At 37.8% G+C, this 23,639-nt stretch overlaps 1 protein-coding gene across 1 annotated transcript in view; it reads right to left on the reverse strand.

Moving 5' to 3' along the window:
- ATP8A2 (ATPase phospholipid transporting 8A2) overlaps positions 1-23,639 on the reverse strand; it is a 510,308-nt gene that overhangs the window by 353,606 nt on the left and 133,063 nt on the right. The window contains exons 12-16 of the mRNA XM_087814449.1: positions 16,059-16,186; positions 15,037-15,114; positions 11,700-11,788; positions 9,040-9,084; positions 3,742-3,817 (exon numbers count right to left, since the gene is read on the reverse strand). Coding sequence (XP_087670575.1) covers positions 3,742-3,817; positions 9,040-9,084; positions 11,700-11,788; positions 15,037-15,114; positions 16,059-16,186 — 416 coding nt within the window. The remainder of the gene's footprint in view (positions 1-3,741; positions 3,818-9,039; positions 9,085-11,699; positions 11,789-15,036; positions 15,115-16,058; positions 16,187-23,639) is intronic.

Here is a 23,639-nt window from a genome sequence, read left to right on the forward strand (position 1 = left end):
CTCCCATTCTCCCTTCCCCCCAAGCCCTAGTAACCTCTATTCTGCTTTGCCTCTATTCTAGGTACCCTCATATAACTGCAATTATAAAATATCTGTCCTTAGTTAACAGATTTTAATCTGCACAAAATGCTTTATGTATCTAGAAATGAGTATATTTAATTTATTTAATGTAAAAACTAGCAGAAAACTATACATGTCTAAAATTGTCTTGCATTCCCATTTGTGGCTATAAACTATATAAATAATACACATATAAAAATTATTTCTTCTTTTTTTGTTTGTTGTTGTTTTTCAAATAATTTCTTCTTGAAGACTCAAACTCAAACATCCTACGTATAATTATTCAAAATATAGTTATGTGTTCTTCCTTGATAAATCTTTGGAAAATTATCCCACAAATAGAAAGTCACTCGTTAATGAAGGGACCACATGAACTGTTCCTAGAGTTGATTCTCTAAGAGGTAAATTCCATCTTGGCTATCAGCCCACACAAAACTTAAAACACAGTCCTGAAGGACCCAAAAAATCAGAAATGATGGCCCAGGAAAACGGAAATTTTGTAACAGATGGAAGCACTCCCCTGGGAGGAAAGTAAGGGTTTTCTTGGTTCAAATGCTTTCATTTTAGTCAATGGTCCCAAGAGAATTTAGATAAGAATGTGGGATATCCAGAGGCTAAGATCTTAAAATGCTTCTTCCCTTGCCTCAACCGTATTTTGGCAAAATAACGAAGTGACCTAATGGACTCTGCTGTACACCTGAAACTAACACAAAATAATACTGAATATAAACTGTAATTAAAAATAAAATTTTTTAAATGTTTAAAAACATCCATTGGGTATATCTAATTTAATCCCACACCTTTCCAAAGAAAAATATTGGAGCCCACAGTCATCAACATTTACAGTGGAACTAGATGTTCAAGGTCAAGGGCTTAATTAATGCAATAGCCAAAACAAAGAACACCTCAGAAGGATTCAAGGATCCTGAAAAGCACTAAAAAATGTTAAATATAGGCAAGTTGGCCTTTACTAAAAAATAGAAAATAAATTCCTCAATCCATGGACTCATTAAGCAGTCAATGAACTGTAAATATCCAGATTATTAAAATACCCTTCAAAGTCCCTATGCTTCCATTGATGCTTATGACAGTCTCCCCCTAGGTCAGGGCTTCCTTTTCATAAGGGCTGCAGCTGCAACTACACTCACCGGCCTTCCCACTAGAAAAGAAAATTCAGCGCAGGAGAGTTGAAGGTGAGAAGTAAAGCAAGGACGAAAAAAGAAGTTCACTAACTTCTCTAAGAGTGAGTTTCCTCCTAAAATGCATGCCCTTGACCATGGGACAAAGAATGCTCATTAGAAGGTCGTTATCCATGCTCAGCCTCCACTCAAATGTCGAGAGAACCGGCTCAAGAGCATGAGATCAAAGATCGAAACCCCCTAGAAACCCAGGACACACAAATGTGGGTTCAGCTTTGGAGAAAACGTCTGCATGTGCACATAAACTAACTGAGCTAAGTACTTGAAGATTTCAAACATGGGGATCATGGCAGCAGGTCCTCCAAGTACCTCTTCTTCAAATAAAGATTTGCTCCAGGCCACGGGGTCTCTATGCCAGCCCACAATTAGGTCCGTGCAAACACCATTCAGTATGAGTGGCCCCACTGCCCACATTTCAGCAGTTATGGTAGCCGTAACACCCACTGAAGAGACCGAACTCCTCAGTCTACACAAAACAAAATCACAGAATCACTTTTCCAGGGAGTGACATCATACCTATCCCTATGATGTAAAAGTGTACAATGGCTCTTAATGATTTTACACATCTGATTCCCCAAGTAACAGAAATCTCTTAAGTGTATTTTTATTCATCTCTTCCCCTATTACCTAGCAAAGCGTTTGATATAAATTAGGCCCTTAAATTGTTTGCTAAATAAATGAATAAATGAAAGAATCTCTCACTTAAACAGGGATCCAACAGTTTGGTGCTCTTCTGAAGCCAACACCATGACGCCGCAGTGCCCCGTACACTATGCTCATCTCACTTCCTCGGCTGCTTTTTCCCCCGCTGACCTCTGCTAGGAAACCAGCTCCATGAAACTAGACTAAAGCCAGTTTCCTAAGCCTCTGTCACCCTTCTACTCCCTCCTTTCCCATTCACCATCCTTCATTATTACCTTCAACCTAAATACAATTTGAGAATACTTGAAGCCACTTGCAGAAAGGAAGTCACCACAGTACACCTGTTTCTTTGACATCCTTGATTAAAACTATACTCCTCCAGAGACGTTTCTTCTGAAACATCATTCTTATGCTCAGAGAAGCTCAAGCCTAGAAGCTGGATGCACCTCTAAGATCAAAATAAAAGAAAGGACAACATGGTGACTGTGACATGGAGCATGGACTTCAGCAATGTCCTCTGTGTAGTGTGGGACACACACACACACACTTCATCAGCATCACCAGGGGCTGAGGCAGAATGTCTGCATCCCAGCTGGTGGATGTGGGTACCTTACACACTCATGTTTGAGAACCACTGCTAGGAAGGTTTTAGCATTAATAACTAGACACTAACTGCAATAGAAAGAAGGAATTTCCTTGATGAAAATTCAGTGAAAGGTTTAAATATATCCATCTCTTAATAAAATTTAACTCAAATTTAATTTCACTCAAATTTTAATTTTACTCAAATTTACCTAATTTTAAAGCTAAAATTTTATTCAGAAAAAAAATTAATAATATTAGATCTAATTTATATGGACTAAACTGACTGTGAAATGCTTTGATTATTGAATACTTTTCTAAGTTGGTATTTTTCAGAGTATCCTTTAAAAGAATAAATTTATGTGATGCTGCAGTTAATTGTGATTTGTTACAATAGTTGAGATAATGTGATGTCACAGTTAAGATTCAAACAGACTTAAGATACGAGTCTCATTTCTCCATTTGTTTTCTGGGTAACTCTTGGCCAAGTCAGTCTTTCTGTACAACTTCCTATTACCTCTCATGGGTGACTCAAGTACTGCAGGAAATACATGTCAAATGTCTGGCACAGAGTAGGGTGCTATAGCTGCTACATTATTATATCTTAGTTTTGTTTCCTAAATAATCATAGTCAAAGGATATTGCAATTACTTTTCAAAATACATGACCTTGTAGATTCACAACTGTGAAGAAATAGTACTGTAGAAATAGCAATGTAGAAATAAAGCAATAGAAATATGAACTGTTAGAGAATCCTATGGTAAGACCTGTCTTAATCTTGATGTGCTGCTTTATAACTTTACCCATATTTTATTCAGCTTTATATGAACTTAAAAGAAGTGCTAACCACAAAGCATTTGTTTAAGATTACTTCCCTGAAGTAATAACATCATAGCCCTAGCCAGTTTGGCTCAGTGGTTAGAGCGTTGGCCAGCAGACTGAAGTGTCCTGGGTTCAATTCCAGCCAAGGGAACATATCTCAGTGGCAGGATCGATCCCCCGCCCCAGTTGGGGTGCATTTGGGAGGCAACCAATCGATGTGTCTCTTTCTCTCTCTCTCCTACTCTCTCTGAAAACCAATGGAAAAGATATCCTCAGGTGAGGACTTAATAATAATAACAGTAATAATAACATCATAAAAGTGAGACTGCATCTCTTCCCCATGCTCCAATTCCAGTTTTCAAGATACTACCCATACACATAAGTACAGAGAGACCATAAGCTATTTAATGTCCTAGAAGTAAAACGGTGTCCTCACATGGTGCTCCTCCATGTTCTTCAAGAGCCTGGGATCATCAAAGTCACACGACTCACTAGGGGGACAAGACATCCGGCTGTGAAAGAGAACAGAAAATATTTATTCAGTTCAAAAGTTCCTTTAGGATAATTTGAAGACAGTAAGAATCTGTCTTCACGAAGAACCACAGCTAAAAGGCCCACAGATTTATATTAAACTCTTAAAGATTTGGAATACTATGTATTATTTCAAACCTCAAGGCAGGAAATCTTTAACCTTACTATAAAATATTTTCTAAGTCTGTATAAGCAACAACAGAGCTACAAGGAGAAGAAACAGAGGCAAGAATCAAGACCTGGCTTTGTCATTTTAGTTGGTCTCTGCATAACTTCTCCCAGAAAAAAACTTGAAGAGTGCCTGCTCGACGCAGGGAAAATATGAGGAATTACTGCATTGGATCTATGCACCCATTTATGGCCAGGGCTCGGATATAGGAGAAAAAAGGAGGCAGATAACTATGAGAAAGGAAATGACATTATGGCTGTGTCCTACCCCACTGAAGGAAATGTGATGTGTTAACAACATTCATGCACCTCCACTCCTTCCTGAAACCCTTTATTCAGGACCAAGACAACAGAAGAAGAAAAAACAGCACAGCTGATGTCAGTCTGAACTCTGAATAGGTATCACAGTTTAGTACAGTAGAAAAAACAGAAACCAATAGCTTGCAAAGGGGGGGCACCTAAAATGCAAGCTGACACCCCTAGCAAATCCCTGTGAAAGCTGAGGAAGTGGTAGCACAAGGTACCTGTGAGATAGATAAAGGGAAGATGGAAAACAGGACAGGTTCTAAATCCACCTGAGGAAGGGTCAGCCTACAAAAACTTCCCTCATCCCATGCAGCCAGGCAACTAACCTACTACACCCAGAAACAAATGGAAGGTTTATCCTTCAGAGAGGCTAAACCAGAGTGGCCCTGGACCCAGGAACACTGCTTACACAGGCAAGTAGGGCAGGGCATCCTCCCAAGACAGGAGTTTTAAGTGAAATCCGATATACGCTAAAAGACACGATCACCAACCCTCTGCTTCCACTCAGCTCCCATAACAGCTGCAGCCACATTTATAGCCCTTGGCAGAAAACGAAAGTTCTTCTCATGAGAAGAAGGCTGATCAGCACACAAAAAAAGACCCATAGACACTGACATCCAGGGATCCTTTAATAAAATAGCAGATCCTGGCTGATCACCCCACAGGGAGGCCACTTAGTCTTCAAGCACACTGCCCCCCAATCAGTATTGTTAGTATACACACAGAGCCCTACTGATCAGTATTGTTAGTATATAAATCTTAAAACATGAGTGGATAACATCACTAGTCCTAAGGGAAACATAAATCAATACTATGATGAGATACCACTTTATACTCATTGGAATACGGTGGCTGCTTTTTTGTTCATTAATTAACAAGTGGTTCAAGGATGCAGAAAAATTGTACATTATTGGCAGGAATGTAAAATGGTAAAGCTACTATGAAAAACATTTTGGTGGCCCTAGTTGGCTTTGCTCAGTGGTTAGAACGTCAGCTCGAGGACCGAAGGGTCTGTGGTTTTATTGTGATCAAGGGGACATGCCTAGGTTGCAGGCGTGATCCCTGGTCCCAGTGAAGGCATGTGCAGAAGGCAACCAGTTGATGTGTCTCTCTCATATCAATGTCTCCCTCTCTCTCTCTCTTCCCCTTCCACTCTCCCTGAAAAGCAATGGAAAAAGTATCCTCGGGTGAGGATTAAAAAAAACAGTTTGGCAGTTTGTCAAAAAGTTAAACATAGAATAAGCACATGACCCTGCAATCTCACTTTTACATATATACCTAAAAGAACTGAAAGCAGAGACCCAGGAAATTAAAGATGGCAGAAGACTGAGTGAAGCTACACTGACACTTTCCCAGGATCAGACTGGAATTACCACTAAAATATAGAAAAACCATCCTGAATAATCAACTGCAACTGAAGACTATCTGGAGGGCACCCTCATAACCAAGGAGGAAAAGTGGAAACTGCACAGAGACTGGTAGGATGCGTGGAGGTGCGAGAGGCCTGGCTGGGCTCCCACAGGCAGCAGCTGAAGGTCTGGAGGGATACCTCAGATGGGGGTCAGCTCTGGGGGGGTTCCCACTGAGGACTCTGGGGCCTAAACCTCAGGCTGGGCTTCCCAGCCAAGAGCACCAGAACTGAGAAAGGTGCCCACATAACATCTGGCTGTGAAAAGCAGCAGGGTTTCTGTCTGCCAGGGAGAAACAACTGGAAATGCAGGCACCCTCTTAAAGAGCAGAGCCAAAGCACAAAGTTTTGTGTGCAGCCACTCACTTTGGGCTCCAGCAGAGGGATGGCAGAGTGGACTGGACCTTTGTGGGGAGAATCTAGACTTGTGGGCTCTGGAGATAGAGCTCAGAAGCCACCCCTCTGGATTCCTGTGCTGAGTTATTCCCCCATACTGCAGAGGCAGACATTTACCTTCCAAGCAGCTTTTGCTTGAGGGGGAAGCAATTGCCCCATCCTGCTGGAAAACTTCTCTCCCTACCCCCTGGAGTTTCTATAGCCTGAGGTTCATTCAGAGAATCTTATTAATCAGCCTACAGGCAGAGATAGACTTCAGAGTGCTTTGAGTCTTTGCCTGATCTGCTTCTGAACCCCCGCCTTGGAAAAACAGACTTTGGTGTGCATCTTGGTTCTGTCCAAATGCACCCAGTCCCAACACAAGGGAACTCAAGCCATGGGTTGTTGATAGCTCCAAACAGTGTACTCAAGGCCAGTCACAAACTGCATCTGACATTGGCCTGCACCAGGGACTGTCCAAAACAACTGAGTACTAGCAGGCCTACCTAATACATAGAAACAAACCCAAAATAGGCAGCCAAAATGGGAAGACAACAAAACAAGCCCCAAATGAAAGAACAAGAGAAGTCTCCAGAAAAAGAGTTAAATGAAATGGAGATAAGCAATCTATCAGATACGAAGTTCAGAATACTGATTGTAAGGATGCTCAACAGCATGAAAAAAGATATGGAAACTATGAAGAGAATTAAGAATGACATCGCAGAAATAAAGCATACATTGGAAGGAATAAACAGCAGTCAGGGGAAGCTGAGGGTCAGATCAGTGAATTAGAAGAGAGTAAAAAAAAAAAAAATCACTCAATCAGAGATCCAAAAAGAAAAAACAATGAAAAAACAGGAGGATAGCTTAAGGGAGCTGTGGGACAACATAAAACATAACAATATTCGCATTATAGGAATGTCAGAGGAGGTCAAACGTAAGCAAGAGTTAGAGAATCTGTTTGAAGAAATAGTGGCAGAAAATTTCCCTAACCTGGTGAAGGAAAAAGTCACACAGGTTCAGGAGGCACAGAGAGCCCCAAGCAAGAAAAATCCAAAGAGTCCCATGCCCAGACATATCCTAATTAAAATGCAAAAAATTCAAGACAAAGAGAGAATCTTAAAGGCAGCAAGAAAAAAGCAATCTGTTACCTACAAAGGAGCTCCCATAAGGCTCTCAGCTGACTTCTCATCAGAAACTCTACAGGTCAGAAGGGAATGGCATAAAGTATTCAAGGTAATGGAAAACAAGGGTCTGAAACCAAGACTACTCTATCCAGCAAGGCTTTCATTCAAAATATATCGTGAAATAAAGAGCTTCCCAGACAAAAAAGGTAAAGGAGTTTATCACCACCAAATCAGCATTGCAGGAAATGTTAAAGGGACTGCTATAATTAGAAGTAGAAATAGAAGCATTGCAAGAAATGTTAAAGGGACTACTGTAATACGTAAGAAGAAACAGAGAGAGAAACATAGGCTTAAAGAATTAAAATGGCAATAAATAAGGACCTATCTATAATAACCTTAAGAACTTTAAGGGAAAGATCAACAGCAATACAGTCATAGTCAGGGGCTTTAACATCCCACTGACTTCACTGGATGGATCTTCCAGACATAAAGTCAACACAGAAACAGTGACTAAATGGCACACTAGATCAAATGGATTTAATTGATATTTACAGAGCATTTCACCCCAAAGCTGCAGAATATACATTTCTCTCAAGTGCACATGGGTCATGCTTAAAGACAGACCACATATTAGGACACAAAATCAGTCTCTACAAGTTCAAGAAGATTGAAATCATATCAAGTATCTCAGATCACAATGACATAAAATTAGAAATCAACTACAGTAAAAAGACTTAAAAACATTTGAACACATGGAGGCTAAATAGCGTGTTATTAAACAATGAATGGGTTACCAAAGAGATCAAGAAAGAAATCAAAAACTTCCTGGAAACAAATGAAAATGAACATAAAACAACCCAAAATCTATGGGACATAGCAAAAGCAGTCCTAAGAGGGATGTCCATAGCATTGCAAGCCTACCTCAAAAAGCAAGAAAAATTTTTAGTAAACTATCTAACCCTACAACTTAAAGAATTAGAAAGCTCCCCTGTGAAATTTGGACCAGGGCTTTCATTTGCTGGGAGTTTATTACTGCTTCAATTTCATCAATTGTTACTGGCCTATTCAGGTTTTCTGAATCTTCCTGATTCAGTTTTACATGATCTCACTCATATGTTGAATCTAATAAATAAAATAGACTGAGGAACAAAATAGATCCAGAGACAGGAGCATGGAACAGACTGAGGAATCTCAGGGGGAAGGTGGGGGAGATTAACCAAAGAACTTCTGTGCATATATACATAACCCATGGACACAAACAATAGTGTGGTGAAGGCCTGTGGAGGGCGAATGTGGGGTGGAGGGTATCAATGGGGAAAAAGGGGGGGGGGATATCTGTAATACTTTCAACAATAAAGATTTTTTTAAAAAAGGAAGAAAGCAGAGACCCACTGTGTACCAATGTTCACAGTAGCATTAACATTAGCCAAAAGGTGAAAATACCCCAAATGCCCATCAACAGATAAATGGATAAACAAAATATGGTATATCCATGCAAGGAAACATTGTTCAGCCTTTAAAAGGAACACAGTTCTGATACATACTATGTAACATGTACACTACAACCTTGAAGACATTATCATAAGAGGTAGAAAGTGATTGGGAAGTACTGGACCAAGGGCTCACCAGTTTTTGTTAAAGCCTTGTAGTATCACTGGACTTTGAAAATCATATTCATTTTTAAATTTTATTCTGGTTCTCTCTTGAAATAACATACATCCAACTTTTAATTACAAAATATTCAGGTGAGACATGACAATATAAAATTGTTCCATAGTCTTTCCCACTAAAGCATCAAGACATGCTGGAATCTACTTACCAGAAGTCATCTGAGGAGGGCTCTCTTGTCAATTCTGGAAAATGGCTTCCAGAGAGAGAAAAAAACACAGTGGTCACAAAACTATGATAAAAAAATAGGCATTTTCCCAGAACATTCTCCAAAATAGATCACATATTAGGCCACAAAACAAGTCTTAATAAATTCAAGAAGACTGAAATGATATCAAGCATCTTTTTCAACCATAATGGTATGAAACTAGATATCAATTACAAGAAAAAAACTGGAAAAATCAGAAATACGTGAAGATTAAACAACATACTACAAATGAAATTTTTTTAAAATGCCTAAGACAAAAGAAAATGGAAACATATCAAAATTTATGGTGTGCAGCAAAAATAGTTCTAAGAGGGAGGTTCATAGTGATAAATGCCCACACATCAAGAAACAAGAAAAATCTCAAACAACTAACTTTACTCATCAAAGAACTAGAAAATAAATATAGGCCAAAGCTAGTAGTAGGAAAGAAATAACAAAAACCAGAGAGGAAATAAGTGAAAGAGACTGAAAAGACAATTTAAAAGGTCCGTAAAACTAAGAGCTGGTTCTATAAAAAGAATGGACAAACCTTTCGCTAGACTCACCAAGAAAAAAAAGGGAAGTCTCAAATTCAGAAATGAAAGAGGAGATATTACAACTGATAACACAGAAACACAAAGGGTCATAAGAGACTACTATGAACAGCTGTACACCAACAAATTGGACAACCTAGAAAAAATGGATAAAACAACCTACCAAGGCTGAATCATGAAGAAATAGGAAATCTGAACAAATCCTCCCAACAAACAAAAGTTCCAGACCAGACAGCTTCACTGGTCAATTCTCCCAAACATTCAAAGACAAATTAATACCAATCATTCTCAAATTCCGCCATAAATATAAAAAAAAGGGACACTTCCAAACTAATTTTATGAGGCCAGCATTACCCAGATACGAAAACCAAACAAGGATGCCACAAGAAAACAAAATTATGGCCAATATCCCTAATGAACACAGATCTTCAACAAAAATCCTTAACAATCGATTCACAAACCAAATTCAGTAATATAATAAAAGGATCATACACCATGATCAAGTAAACTTTATCCAGGGATGCAAGATGGTCCAGCATCTGCAAACCAATCGATGGGATTCACCACAGTAACAAAATGAAGGATCAAGATCATATGGCCATCTCAATAACGGCAGAAAAAGCATTTGGCAAAATCCAACATCCATTTATGATTAAAAACTCAACAAAGTGGGCACAGAGGAAACATACCTCAACATAATAAAGGCCACATCTAAATATGGTAAAAACTGAATGCTCAATGGTAAAAACTGAAAGTTGGTTTTTTCCCTAAGATCAGGAACAAGTCAGGATATCCACTCTTGCCACTTTTATTCAAAACTGTACAGGCAAGAAAAAGAAATAAAAGGCATCCAAATCAGAAAAGAAGTAAAACTATTTGCAAATGACATGATAAATAGTGAATACCCTAAAGACTCCGCCAAAAACAGAACTAATAACCAAATTAAGCAAAGTTGCAGGATATAAAATCAAACACAAAAATCTGTTGCATTTCTATACATTAATAATGAACTATCAGAAATACGACGGAAATCTCATGCCCTGGCCAGTGTGGCTCAGTTGGCTGGGGTGTCATTCCATACACCGAAAGGTCATGAGTTCCATTCCCAGTCAGGGCACATACTTGGGTTGCAGGTTCGATCCCCGGTCAAGGTGCATACAGGAGGCAACCAATCAATGTTTCGTTCTCTCCTTCTCGTTTCCTTTCTCTCTAAAATCACTTTTTTTAAAAACATATCCTCTGGTGAGGATTTTTTAAAAATTTAAAAGAAAACACATTTACAATTGTATCAAAGAAATAAAATACCTAAAACTATAAAATATTAATGAAGGAAATTGAAGAAGGCACAAATAAATGGAAAGGTAGTCCATGCTTATGGATAAAAAGAATTTATATTGTTAAAATGTCCATATTACCTGAAGCAATCTACAGATTCAATGCAATCTCTCTCAAAATGTCAATCACATTTTTAACAGAAACAGAACAAACAATCCTAATATGTATGGAACCACAAAATAACCAAATTGCCAAAGCAATCTTGAGAAAGAAGAACAAAGCCGGAGGCATCACCCTCTCTGATTTCAAACTATATGATAAAGCTATAGTAATCTAAATAGTATGGTATCGGCATAAAAACAGGTCAATGGAACAGAATAGAGAGTCCAGAAATATACCCATGTATATATGGTCAATTAATTTATTACAAAGGAGTCAAAAATAAATAGGGAAAGGATAGTCTCTTCAATAAATGGTATTGGTAAACTTGAGAGCCATGTGCAAAATAATAAAATTAGACCCCCTAACTTACACATACACAAAAATTAACTCATAATGGATTAAAGACTTGAACATAAGACCTAAAACCATAAAACTCCTTGAAAAAAATATAGGTGGTAGCCTTAGCTTCTTGACATTGGTCTTGGGAATGATATTTTGGATTTGGCACCAAAAGCTTATAAGTATTCTTTCAAACTATCAGAAAGTCAAGGTATTTGACTAAGCAGATAAAAATAAACTTATTTTGTTGAAGGAATACAAATCCAATTTTCCATGAATAATAAACACACTTACCCATAGGTTACTCCAGCAATGCTGCACTTCTTAAAGTTCATAATATTACATGTAAGAGTTCCGGTTTTGTCAGAAAACAGGTATTTAACCTAAATCAAAGAATAACAGAAAAATACACAAACCAAGAATGTAATGCGATGCAAAAACCAATAAAGTCTTTATTCTGTTTTTCAAAATCTGTATAAATTTAAAAGGTAAATTTCCTTCAATCAAGCAAAATATATTTTAGAATCGATAGATATTATATATAATAATTATAATTATATATTATTATTAAATTAATCTATTTTAATGCTTAGACCACTTTAAAACCTTTTCCAATAACCAATTCTAGAGTCCAATTGGGCGGAAATGTGCAAAAGAGACTCAAGAAACAGCCCCAGAGCCATTTTAGATCTATAAGCACAAGCACTAAGTCCTGCCACAAGGCATCTCAAAGACACATGACATTCTTCAAGATATTCCCATGATCTCATGCTTTCTTCTAATGTCCAATATGTCAAGACAAGAAGCACAGACTTTGGCAACCTTGAAATATTTCTTTTTAAGACTCCATCCCCTAGCTGGAGTAAGAAGGCATATCCTGAACAGCACAGAAAAAACACCATGCTTCTCAGTCACTATCACCGTTAAGGTTACAGGAAGGCAGCATGAACTGCTGTACATTACAGAACTTTCCAAAATCCAAAGCTTCAGAGATTTAGTACATTGAACTTTCAATATACAGAAGAAAAAGAAATTTCTAAAGGAGGTCAACAAGCCAACCATTTTCACAGAAGTACAAGCAAAAGGGATGAACTGCCAGTGTCCATGTGCTGTGAGAACCATGGGACAGGGAAGAGGGAAAAGAGCTCAGGGCGAGACAGTTCAATTTCAGGGTCTGAATACTAACTAGTCATGTGGACTCTTGAAAAGTCACCTCATCCTTCTTGGCCTCAGTTTCCACATTTATGAAAAAAGGGTTTGGCCAGAAGATATGTAACATCATTCTATGTGTAACATTCTGGGAAATTATATTATGGACTGGTGAGGGAGTAGTAATTAACATAATTGTCTCCAGTTTCTCAGTGTTTTTCTGTTTCTTTTTTAAAATAATTTTGAGAAAAAGACAGAGAGAGAGAAAAACATCAATTTGTTGTTCCATTTATTTATGCATTCATTGGTTGTTTCTTGTATGTGCCCTGGCCAGGATGGAACCTGCAACCTTGGCATATTGGGACGACACTCTAACCAACTGAGCTACCCCACCAGGGCCCTCAGTGGTTTTCTAAAGAGGGATCATAACTGTTGCTGGATACTGGAGGTACTCCAGGGACCCAAAGGGAAGCCATGTTTTACTATTTTATAAAAGAGGGATTAATAACATGAATTGTACTCCGTAGTTTTTCTTAATTATACAATATAATTCTTTTTAAGTCAATCAAAGTGCCTTTAAGTAAAGAAAAATTTTTTTAAGAAAGGTGATTAACACTCCTAAAGAATACATAGAAATCTAAAATTAGTACACTATGGGTATCAATACTTTATAAATAAGTTTTTATGTAAGTTTTATATGCAGTAAGTCTAGAAGTATATAAAATTCAGTAGAATCAGCCTTCTAATAAAGTGTTTCTGTCTTGTTTTTAAAAATTAAAAGATTAAGTCAAAGTATTAAAAAATTAACATTTATATTAAGAAATTATCAAGATTTGCTATCACTCTGCTTACTGAATTTTAACTTATCTTTTAAGTTCCAACTCAAAACTACTTCCCCATGCAATTCCACTTGGATATTTATCCTAAGAAATCTTGAACTAATTCAAAAACATATGTACCCCAATATTCATGCAGCATTATTTACAATAGCCAAGATATGGAAGCAACCTAAGTATCCACCAATAGACAAATGGATAAAGAAGATGTGGTACATATATACAATGTCATATTACTCAGACATAAAAAAAAATGAAATCTTGCCATTTGTGACAACATGGATGGACCTAGAGGCTTTATTATGCTAAGTGAAATTAGACAGAGAAAGAAAGACAAATACCATATTATTTCACTTGTATGTGGATTCTGAAAAACAAATGAACAAACAAAACAGAAACAAACTCTACTGATACAGAGAACAAATTGATGGTTACCAGATGGGAGATGGGGTGGGTGGATGAGTGAAAAGGTAAAGTACAAATTGGCAGTTATAAAATAGTGACAGGGATATAAAGTATAGCACAGGAAATATAGTAAAAAATATTAATGCTATGTATGATGTCAGATGGGTATTAGCTTAGCGGGCTGATCACTCTGTAAATTATATAAATGTCTAATTACTACTTTATACACCAGAAACTAATATAATATTAAATGTCAACTGTAATTGAAAAATTAAAAAAAAAACACTTCCCCATGCAAACTTCCCCATATACCCAGTAAGGATGAATAATTTCATACTGGGTGCTTTTGAGCACTTCGAATCCTTCAGTTTTATTCAGGTCCAGTTCAATGGCACCTGAGAACAATGATATCCTGAGCACTGTGCAAAAGAACCAAAGACTTTGTCTCAGGCACATCCATACCCTTTAGTGGGTTTGAAAGTCTCCAGAGGGAAATGCATCACTATCATGTCTCTTATTTTACTATATTTATGTTTGGAAAGACTGTAATGGGGGCATAGAAAAGACATAAATTAACTTTACCTGGAAAACTGGAAAAGTATTCAAATAAGAGGCAAATTTAGTCCGATATATACAGCATCCACCTCATGGGGTAGTTGGGAGGTTTAAATAAGATGTATAAAATGAAATTATAACCTTTAATTGCAATGCATTCAAAAGAGGTAATTCCTTGTACTAATTTCAAGATAAGAGGAGAATACAATGCAAACACAGCTCAGTAAAGGTAACGGGTTCAGTGGTGATTTTGGAACAGACACTCGTTCCCTGGAATATTTCAGAAACAAAACCTGGAACATGTAAGAGATTTGATGGATATCTGTCCTTCAAAAACCTACACGTTTTGTAGGGTTAAACAATATCTGAGTATCTTAACCATTGTTTTCCCTACCATTTGCTCCTGACAATCAATTATAATAGTCCAGGAAATATCGTACTGTATTTTTGTACTAAATTTTTTGCACATACCTCCTAAGTTATAAGATTTATTCATGCCTAAAAATGCAATTCAAAACTGATTAACTTTTATATTTAATAACACTTTCAAATACTATATAGCTTTTCAGGTGTCAAAACCACATTCATATACAAGTATTTTTGTAAAAATCTCTCCATAGTTCTTCTAACACTAGTCTCCCCTCACGCTCATATCACAGTCAACAAAGTTCCAAAGAGGTTCTCACCTGACCAAGCTCTTCATTAAGGTTTGATGTCCTGGCCATAGCAGGAGTGTCATTTCCAATATAATACATGTCTGTGTCCTAAGAGAGAGAAGAGGGGGCACTTCAGAAAATATATACCATTAATCCTTCCTTTAGATTAAAAACAAGTACTGTAAGTGCTAATTTTTAATTTATACAGAAGATCTGGTCTCAAGATGAGCATTTCATGGCCTAGACTAACTCATATTCCTGAGCTCAGCTAGTACCTCATTCACAGGATTACTATGCAGATAAAATAAAAAAGTACATGACTCCCTTTGCCCTTTACAAATATCTGGTGTGCAGAAGGAGACTTGACTTTGAATCGTGAACACACAACACAATATACAGATGATGTGTTATAGAACTGAACACTTGAAACCTCTATAATTTTATCAACCAGTGTCACTCTGGTAAATTTAATAAAATTTAAAAAATAATAAGATAAAAAAATTTTAAATGTCCACTAAAGCACCTGGGCTACATATACAGGCTGCTGAAGTCAAGCGATTAATGACAACGGCAGTTCCTTAAAAATTTCACTTCCATTCTTAACAATGGAATCCAAGTTTACTGTCAACATGAATTTTGATATACAATAAACACTGATATAGATACAGGTAAGAGGCCTTTCTTCAGCATAATTAAACTTCAAAAGCATAAATAGCAGTTGCAGCACCTTCACCCCTAGAAGATAAGCATCTGTTAAGCACTCTACCTCCATTTTCTCACTTAATCGCCACAGGAACCCCTTGAATAGATATGAATGAACTCCCTCCAATTTCATAGGCCAGGGAGCTGAGATGTTAGGTAACTAGTCACTGCTATTACTGGCTCAGGGACCCCTTTGCCAGAGGTCCCTGGTCGAATCATAATCATAAATTAACTCTATTGTTCCTTTTCTGGGAGCTCAGTTAAATGGCTAAGGTTCTGAGAGAGGGTTAGAAAATTGCGGTTGACATTTCTGCAGCAGCTCAACTTTTCAACTCTGCTGTGATACTCACCCAGTTTATAAAAAGAGCTTGAGTGTATTTCACAACCTCGAGAGTCACCAGCAGGCTGATGGGAATAAGGTTGTTGTACAAGATGATGAAAGTCAACAAGTTATACCCGAAGTTATCCGAGCTCGTATCTGTGGGAGAAAACCAGAGCATCTGTATAGCTTTCCTTAGTCTCCATGAAGTTTCCTTTTATTTTATTATTTTGAAATTTTTCTAAAAAATGTTCACAAAAAAATGTATTGGCTTATGTATACATTTGGAGATTCAAGTTAAAATAGTTACTGAGTACCTGCTACATGGCACCAACTGTGAATACAAAGACTATTAATAAACAATCCCTTCCAATAAAGAGCTGCCTCTAATAGGAGCCTGAAGAGCAGGAGAGTGAGCAGAAGCAAACATGCCCCCCCAGTGACCAGGCCTCAGGTTACCTGTGTTAAAGAGATGTTCACAGCGCATTGCAGAAACCAGGACAGGGGAATTTTTATAATGGGAAGGCCATCAAGAAAAACAGACTTTACTCAAGTTCTGGAGGACAGAGAGAAGACACCTAACTAAAAAAGACATTAAAAAAAGGACAGGCAGAGGATTCCAAGATGGTGGTTGATTGAATAGAAGCTACACTGACACTCTCCCAGGACCAAACTAGAATTACCACTAAAATACAGAAAAATCACCCTGAATAATCAACTGCAACTGAAGACTAGCTGGGGAGCACCCTCATAACCAAGGAGGAAAAGTGGAAACTGCACAGAGACTGGTAGGATGCGTGGAGGTGAGAGAGGGCTGGCTGGGCTCCCACAGGCAGCAGCTGAAGGTCTGGAGGGATATCTCAGATGTGGGTCAGCTCTGGAGGGTTCCCATTGAGGACTCTGGGGTCTAAACCCCAAGCTGGGCTTCCCAGTCAAGAGCACCAGAACTGAGAAAGGTGCCCACATAACATCTGGCTGTGAAAAGCAGCAGGGTTTCTGTCTGCCAGGGAGAAACAACTGGAAATGCAGGCACCCTCTTAAAGAGCAGAGCCAAAGCACAAAGTTTTGTGTGCAGCCACTCACCTTGGGCTCCAGCAGAGGGAGGGTAGAGTGGACTAGAGCTGTGTGAGGAGAATCCAGGGGTGCAGGCAGGGGTAATAATGCTCAGAGGGCAGCCATCTGGATCCCTGTGCTGAGTCATTCCCCCATTCTGTGAGGACATCTCTCTTAGGCAGACATTTACCTTTGAAGCAGCTTTTGCCTGGGACAAGGGAAGCAATTGCCCCACTCTGCTAAATAACCTCTCACCCCACCCTGTGGAGTTTATATAGCCTGACGCTCACTAAGAGACTTAATAACAGCCTCTGAGTACTTTGAGTCTTTGCCTGATTTGCTTCTGGACCCATGGCTTGGAAAAGCAGACGTTGGTGCACATCTTGGTCCTGTCCAAACACACCCAGCCCCAGCAGAACGAACCACAGGCTGTGGGGTGCAGAAAACTTCAAACAGGGTACTCAAGAATGGTCACAAACAGCGTCTAACATTGGACTGCACCAGAGACCATCCATAAGACTGGGAGTCTTAGCAGATCTACCTAATACATAGAAGCAAATCTAAACAGGCAGCCAAAATGGGAAGATCAAAAAAACAAGCCCCAAATGAAAGAATAAGAGAAGTCTCCAGAAGAGTAGCTAAAGGAAATAGAGATAAGCAATCTATCAGATACAGAGTTCAGAATATTGATCATAGGGATGCTCAACACATAAGAAAAGAAATGGAAACTATGAAGGAAATTAAGAATGACATAGTAGAAATTTTTTTTAAAAAAAACCACTAGAAGGAATAAACAACAGTTAAGGGAAGCTGAGGATCAGATCAGTGAATTAGAAGACAGGGTAGAAAAAAATCACTCAATCAGAGATCCAAAAAGAAAAAACAATGAAAAAACAGGAGGACAGTTAAATGGAGCTGTGGGACAACATGAAACGTAACAATATTTGCATCACAGGGATGCCAGAGGAGGTAAGCAAGGGTTAGGGAACCTGTCTGAAGAAATAATGGCAGAAAACTTCCCTAACCTCGTCAAGAAAAAGGTCACACAAGTTCAGGAGGCACAGAGAGTCCCAAGCAAGAAGAATCCAAAGAGGCCCATGTCCAGACACATCATACTTAAAATCCAAAAATTCAAGACAAAGAAAATCTTAAAGGCAGCAAGAGGAAAGCAATTTCCTACAAAGGAGCTCCCATAAGGCTGTTAGTCAATTTCTCATCAGAATCTCTACAGGCCAGAAGGGAATGGCCTGAAGTATTCAAGGTAATGCAAAACAAGGATCTGAAACCAAGACTACTCTATCCAGCAAGGCTATCATTCAAAATAGATGGTGAAATAAAGAGCTTCCCAGACAAAAAATGGCTAAAGGAGTTTATTACCACCAAACCAGCACTGCAAGAAATGTGAAAGGGACTTCTGTAATAAGAAGTTGAAATCAAATGAGAAACATGGACATAAAGAAATAAAATGGCAATAGATAAGTACCTATCAATAATAACCTTAAATATAAATGGATTAAATGCTCCAATCAAAGGACACAGGGTAGCTGAATGGATAAGAGATCAAGACCCAAATATATGCTGTCTACAAGAGAACTACCTCAGAATAAAAGACTCACACAGGCTGGAAAAAAAAAACAAAAAAAAAAAACTTCTGGAGGACTTTAAAGGAGAGATTGACAGCAATACAATCACAGTAGGGGACTTTAACATCCCACTGACTTTACTGGATAGATCTTCCAGACAAAAATCAACAAAGAAACAGTGATCCTAAATGACACACTAGATCAGATGGATTTGACATTTACAGAACATTTCACTCCAAAGCTGCAGAATATGCATTCTCAAGCGTACATGGGACATTCTCAAAGATAGACCACGTGCTAGGACACAAAACAAGTTTCTACGATTTCAAGAAGACTGAAATCATATCAAGCATCTTCTCGGACATTACACCATGGAATACTATGGAGCTGTAAAAACAAAGGATCTCTTACCCTTTGAGACAGCATGGTGGGACCTGGAGAGTATTATGCTAAGTGAAATAAGTCAGTCAGAGAAAGACAAGTATCACATGATCTTACTCATATGTAGAATCTAATGGACAAAATAAACTGATGAACAAAACAGATCCAGAGACACAGAAGCATGGAACAGACTGACAAAACTCAGAGGGAAGGCAGAAGTGGGTAGGTGGGTGGGTGGGAAGGTGGGGAGAGATTAACCTAAGAACTTTTATGCATATATGCATAACCCATGAACACAAACAACAGTGTGGTAAAGTCCTGGGGGGAGGGGTGCAGGAGAGAAGGGATCAATAGGGGGGAAAAGGAAACATCTGTAATACTTTCAACAATAAAGATAATTTTTTTTAAAAAAAGGACATTTTAAATGGTTGTAAGGAATATCTGCAACTCATTAAGGTATGAGCATCTTTGGGACACTCCAAAGAATTGGAAAAATGGAGGGGGGGGGGGAATAGAGAAAACAGGTGAAGAGAAGGAGGCGGGCATGAAGCCTTGAGTCCATTTTTTGAAGATAAAAGAAGGAATGTCTTGATGGAATAAGACCTCTAAGGCATGAAACCCAAAGCAGTGTCAGGATCAGCTTCGACAGGATGAGGGACCAGGAGAGGGAAAAGAGGTACAAGTCCTGTGCATATCAAAAGGGGAATGGTCTTTCAGCCAAATAAAACTCTACCAGTGACAGTGCAAATGTGAATTTTGATGGCCTTTACCAGAGCTACTCAGACTGTACCATAAGAATGAGGCAGAAAGGATATGGGTGGGACAAAAAGACCACTCTTCCACTGTAAATCATGCAGCTAGTACTGGAGTTTGACATTATCTGAGCAATTTAAACACCAGTTTCTACAAAGCCTGTATACCAAGACAGTGTCAGTGTTGCTTATTTACCAGACCTTATTTTATGTACAGATAGAAAGTATCAATCTCTACATTTTTTAAGCTAGACACATAACACAAATCCAAATTTTAAGAGCCAAAATCAATTCAACTAAGCTTCAACTCAATTCCTAGTCACATTCCCCACATTTGTAAAATGGCAATAAGAGTTTTCCCAGGCAGTTCAAAGTGCATGAGTTTTCTACATGAGATAATAAAAGGAAAAAAATGTTTTAATCAGTTTAACTAAAATATACTGAAAGATGAGAATAACAACTCCTCTAAGGAAATATCCGAAAATTTTAAAATTCAAATTTATTATTCAAAGAAATTTTGTCATTAAATTTTATTTATTTTCTGAAATTGCTGTGTAAGGATATTGGCAGATCTCCCAATAAAGAAGCAATAAAACTGGGCAAAATTGTAAAAAACAATCATTTAAAATACTTGGAAACTGATAATAGAGTACATAAAAAATTTAAAAGCATGTATTCAAGAAAATCTACTCAATCTCGGTAAGTGGAAGCCTTTGACATTTATTCCAAAGGCAATTTCTCCTTCTTTGCCCAACACCCATGTTGCCTGAGTTCTGTTCTGGGTGGGTGAGTGGGGCAGGTCTTGAGGACTAGCTGCTCTCATCTTCCCCCATCCTAGATCCAAGTTACATAAATCTATCCCACGGTTGTGCAGGCTGCTACCACGGAGTGGGGCATGTGGTCAGGGCAAGAACAACCTGAAGGAGCTGATGCTATTTCAAGTAGAGCATTAAAAAAGCCATGCTCCGGGCACTGTCAAAACCAATAGAATTTCGAGTGGCTAATAATCAGGTAAGACAAAAATCTAGCAGGGACAAACAAAACAGAGATTTGCCAGAAATTAAACAGGGAGATCCATGGAAAAGATGGCTAAAGAAACCTTGCTAAGATCACACTCAACCCTGGTGGTTCAGAAGTTCATGTCCATGCACAAGGCTGTACATGTAAGAGGAACCAGAGAGTACTTGTGAACTACAAGTCCCTGACTGAATGTGGGTCAGACTTTAAATTCCCCAAACATTAAAAGCATTCCCCAAGCCACACACAGATCAAACAACAAAAAGGTTTAAGCTGTAGGGATCCCTAGGAATCCAGGCTAAAAACAAAAAGGAGTACGGACTACTAAGGAGAATAGAGGTTCTTTCTGAAGTGATAAAAATGTAGATTTAGTTGGGGGTGAGGGTTGCACAATTCTGTGAATATACAGTTGACCCTTGAACAACATGAGTTTGAACTATGCAGATCCACTTATATGCAGGGTTTTTTTCCAACAAATGCCTATATTGTTCTCAATCCGCAGTTAGGAGTTTTCAAATGCAAAGGGTCAGCTGTATGTACTGGTCCATGCCATTTTATACATGGGACTTAAACTACCCATGGATTTTGGTATCTGTGGGGAGTTCTGGAACCAATCCTCTATGGATATGAGGGACAACTAAGTTTTGGGGGAGTCAAGTTATATACATTGTTCAAGGGTCAGGTGTCCTAAAAATAACTATATACCTTAAACTATACATTTTAGAATAACTAAAAGATAAAATAATGGAACTAAAACTGAGCAGTAACATCAGAGACCATACACTACAGGAAAAAACAGATTTCAGAGAATGAGCCCAGGCAAGTCACTAAATAAATAAACAAAAAACAGCAACAACAAGTCCCAGGAGGAAAAGGAAAACAGAGTAAGAGTTACTGCAATATGTTATCTAAAATAACCAGTTTTCAACAACAACAAAATTATGAAGCATACCAAAAAAAAAACAAACAAACAAAAAAACAGGATAAAGATGAACAATAGAAACTGTCTTTGAGAAGAGTGGCCCAAATAACAGACCAAAGACCTCAAAGCAGTTATTATAAATATATTCAAACAACTAAAGAAAACTGTTTAAAGAATTAAAAGAAAGTCTAGCCCTAGCCAATTTGCTCAGTGGTTAGAGCACCGGCCCACAGACTGAAGGGTCCCAGGTTTGTTTCTGGTCAGGGGCATGCGCCTCAGTTGCAGGCTCAATCCCCAGTCCTGGTTGGGGCATGTGCAGGAGGCAGCTCATTGCTGTGTCTCTCTCACATTGATGTTTCTCTCTCCCCGCCCCCTCTCTGAAAAGCAATGGAAGAAGTATTCTCTGGTGAGGATTTTAAAAAAAGAAGAAAGTCTGATGACAATGATTGATTAGAGAATGTATATAAAGGGATAGAAATTTAAAAAGAAAAAAAGAAAATTCTGAAATTTAAAAGTACAATAATTGAAATGGGGGGGGGAATCACTAATGGAGCTCAAGAGTAGATCTGAGCTGGCAGAAGGGAGAATAGACAAATTTGAATAAAAATCAATAGAGATTATCTAATCTAAAGAACAGAAAGGAAAAGGAATAAAGTAAAATTAACAGCCTCAGAGAACTATCAGGATGCATTAGTGAACCAACATATACATAACTGAAGTATCAGAAGGAGAGGGGAGTTAAGAATATGGCAGAAACAATATTTAAATACACAATAGCTGAAAACTTCCCAGATTTGATGAAAAATATTGATACACATATCTAAAAATCTCACAAACTCCAAAGAGAATAAACTCAAAATTATTGAAAATCAAAGACAATCTTGAAAACAGCAATAGAAAAATGACTCACATACAAGGAGGGGGAAAAACAACAACAAAACCTCAGTAATATTAACAGCTAACCTCTCATCTGTACAATGGAGGCCAGAAGGCAGTGGAATGGCATATTCAAAGTATTGAAAGAAAAAGAATGTCAACCAAGAATTCTACAAGAATTCTGTATTAGCAAAACTGTCCTTCAAAAACAAAGAAGATATTAAGACATTCCAAGATAAAAACTGAGAAAATTTGATGCGACTTAAACTGCCTTATAATAAATACTACAGAAAATTCTCCAAGATGAAAGGAAGTAACACAGACAGTAATTAAATTCACACAAAGAAACAAAGGGCAGTAGTAAAAGTAATTATACAGATACTTATAAAAGACAATATAATTACATGTTTTTATCCTTTCTTATGGGTTTAAAAACACAAAGGCAAAAAAAAACATAAAATTACATTATTGGACTTATCTACAGATGAAATATATATGAGAGCACAAAGGAGGAGACAATGAAAGCTACATGAGGCAAAGAAATGATATAAGCTGGCAACTCAAATCCACAGGAAGAAATGAAGTCGGTTAATATAAAACAACTGTATACACTTATTTATTTTTGCTTTTTGCTTCTTTAAAAGACATAAGATTATATAAATCAATAACTACGACACTATTATTGGGTTTATAGATGCAATATATGACAAAAATAGCATAAAGCAGAGGAGGAGATAGGTGTATACTAAAGGAAATTTTCTATATTATACTAGAATTAAATTAGTATTTCTCTGAAGTAGAAGCTAATAAATTAAGACATACATTGTAATCCTTAGAGCAACCACTAAGAAAATAATTCAAAAAACATAGTTAAAAATAATCATTTGAATATAAAATAATCCCCAAATGTATCCATCTTCACTTCATTACATGACTCCTAATCTTTCAATTCTCCTTGAAAGGCTGGAATTATACAGAGTAGCCAAAGGACAGAGAAGAATGGCATACCCACCACACATAAACCATGC

This window comes from Miniopterus natalensis, chromosome 2, assembly GCF_054644295.1.
Source record: "Miniopterus natalensis isolate mMinNat1 chromosome 2, mMinNat1.hap1, whole genome shotgun sequence".
NCBI classification, from domain to species: Eukaryota; Metazoa; Chordata; class Mammalia; order Chiroptera; family Miniopteridae; genus Miniopterus; species Miniopterus natalensis.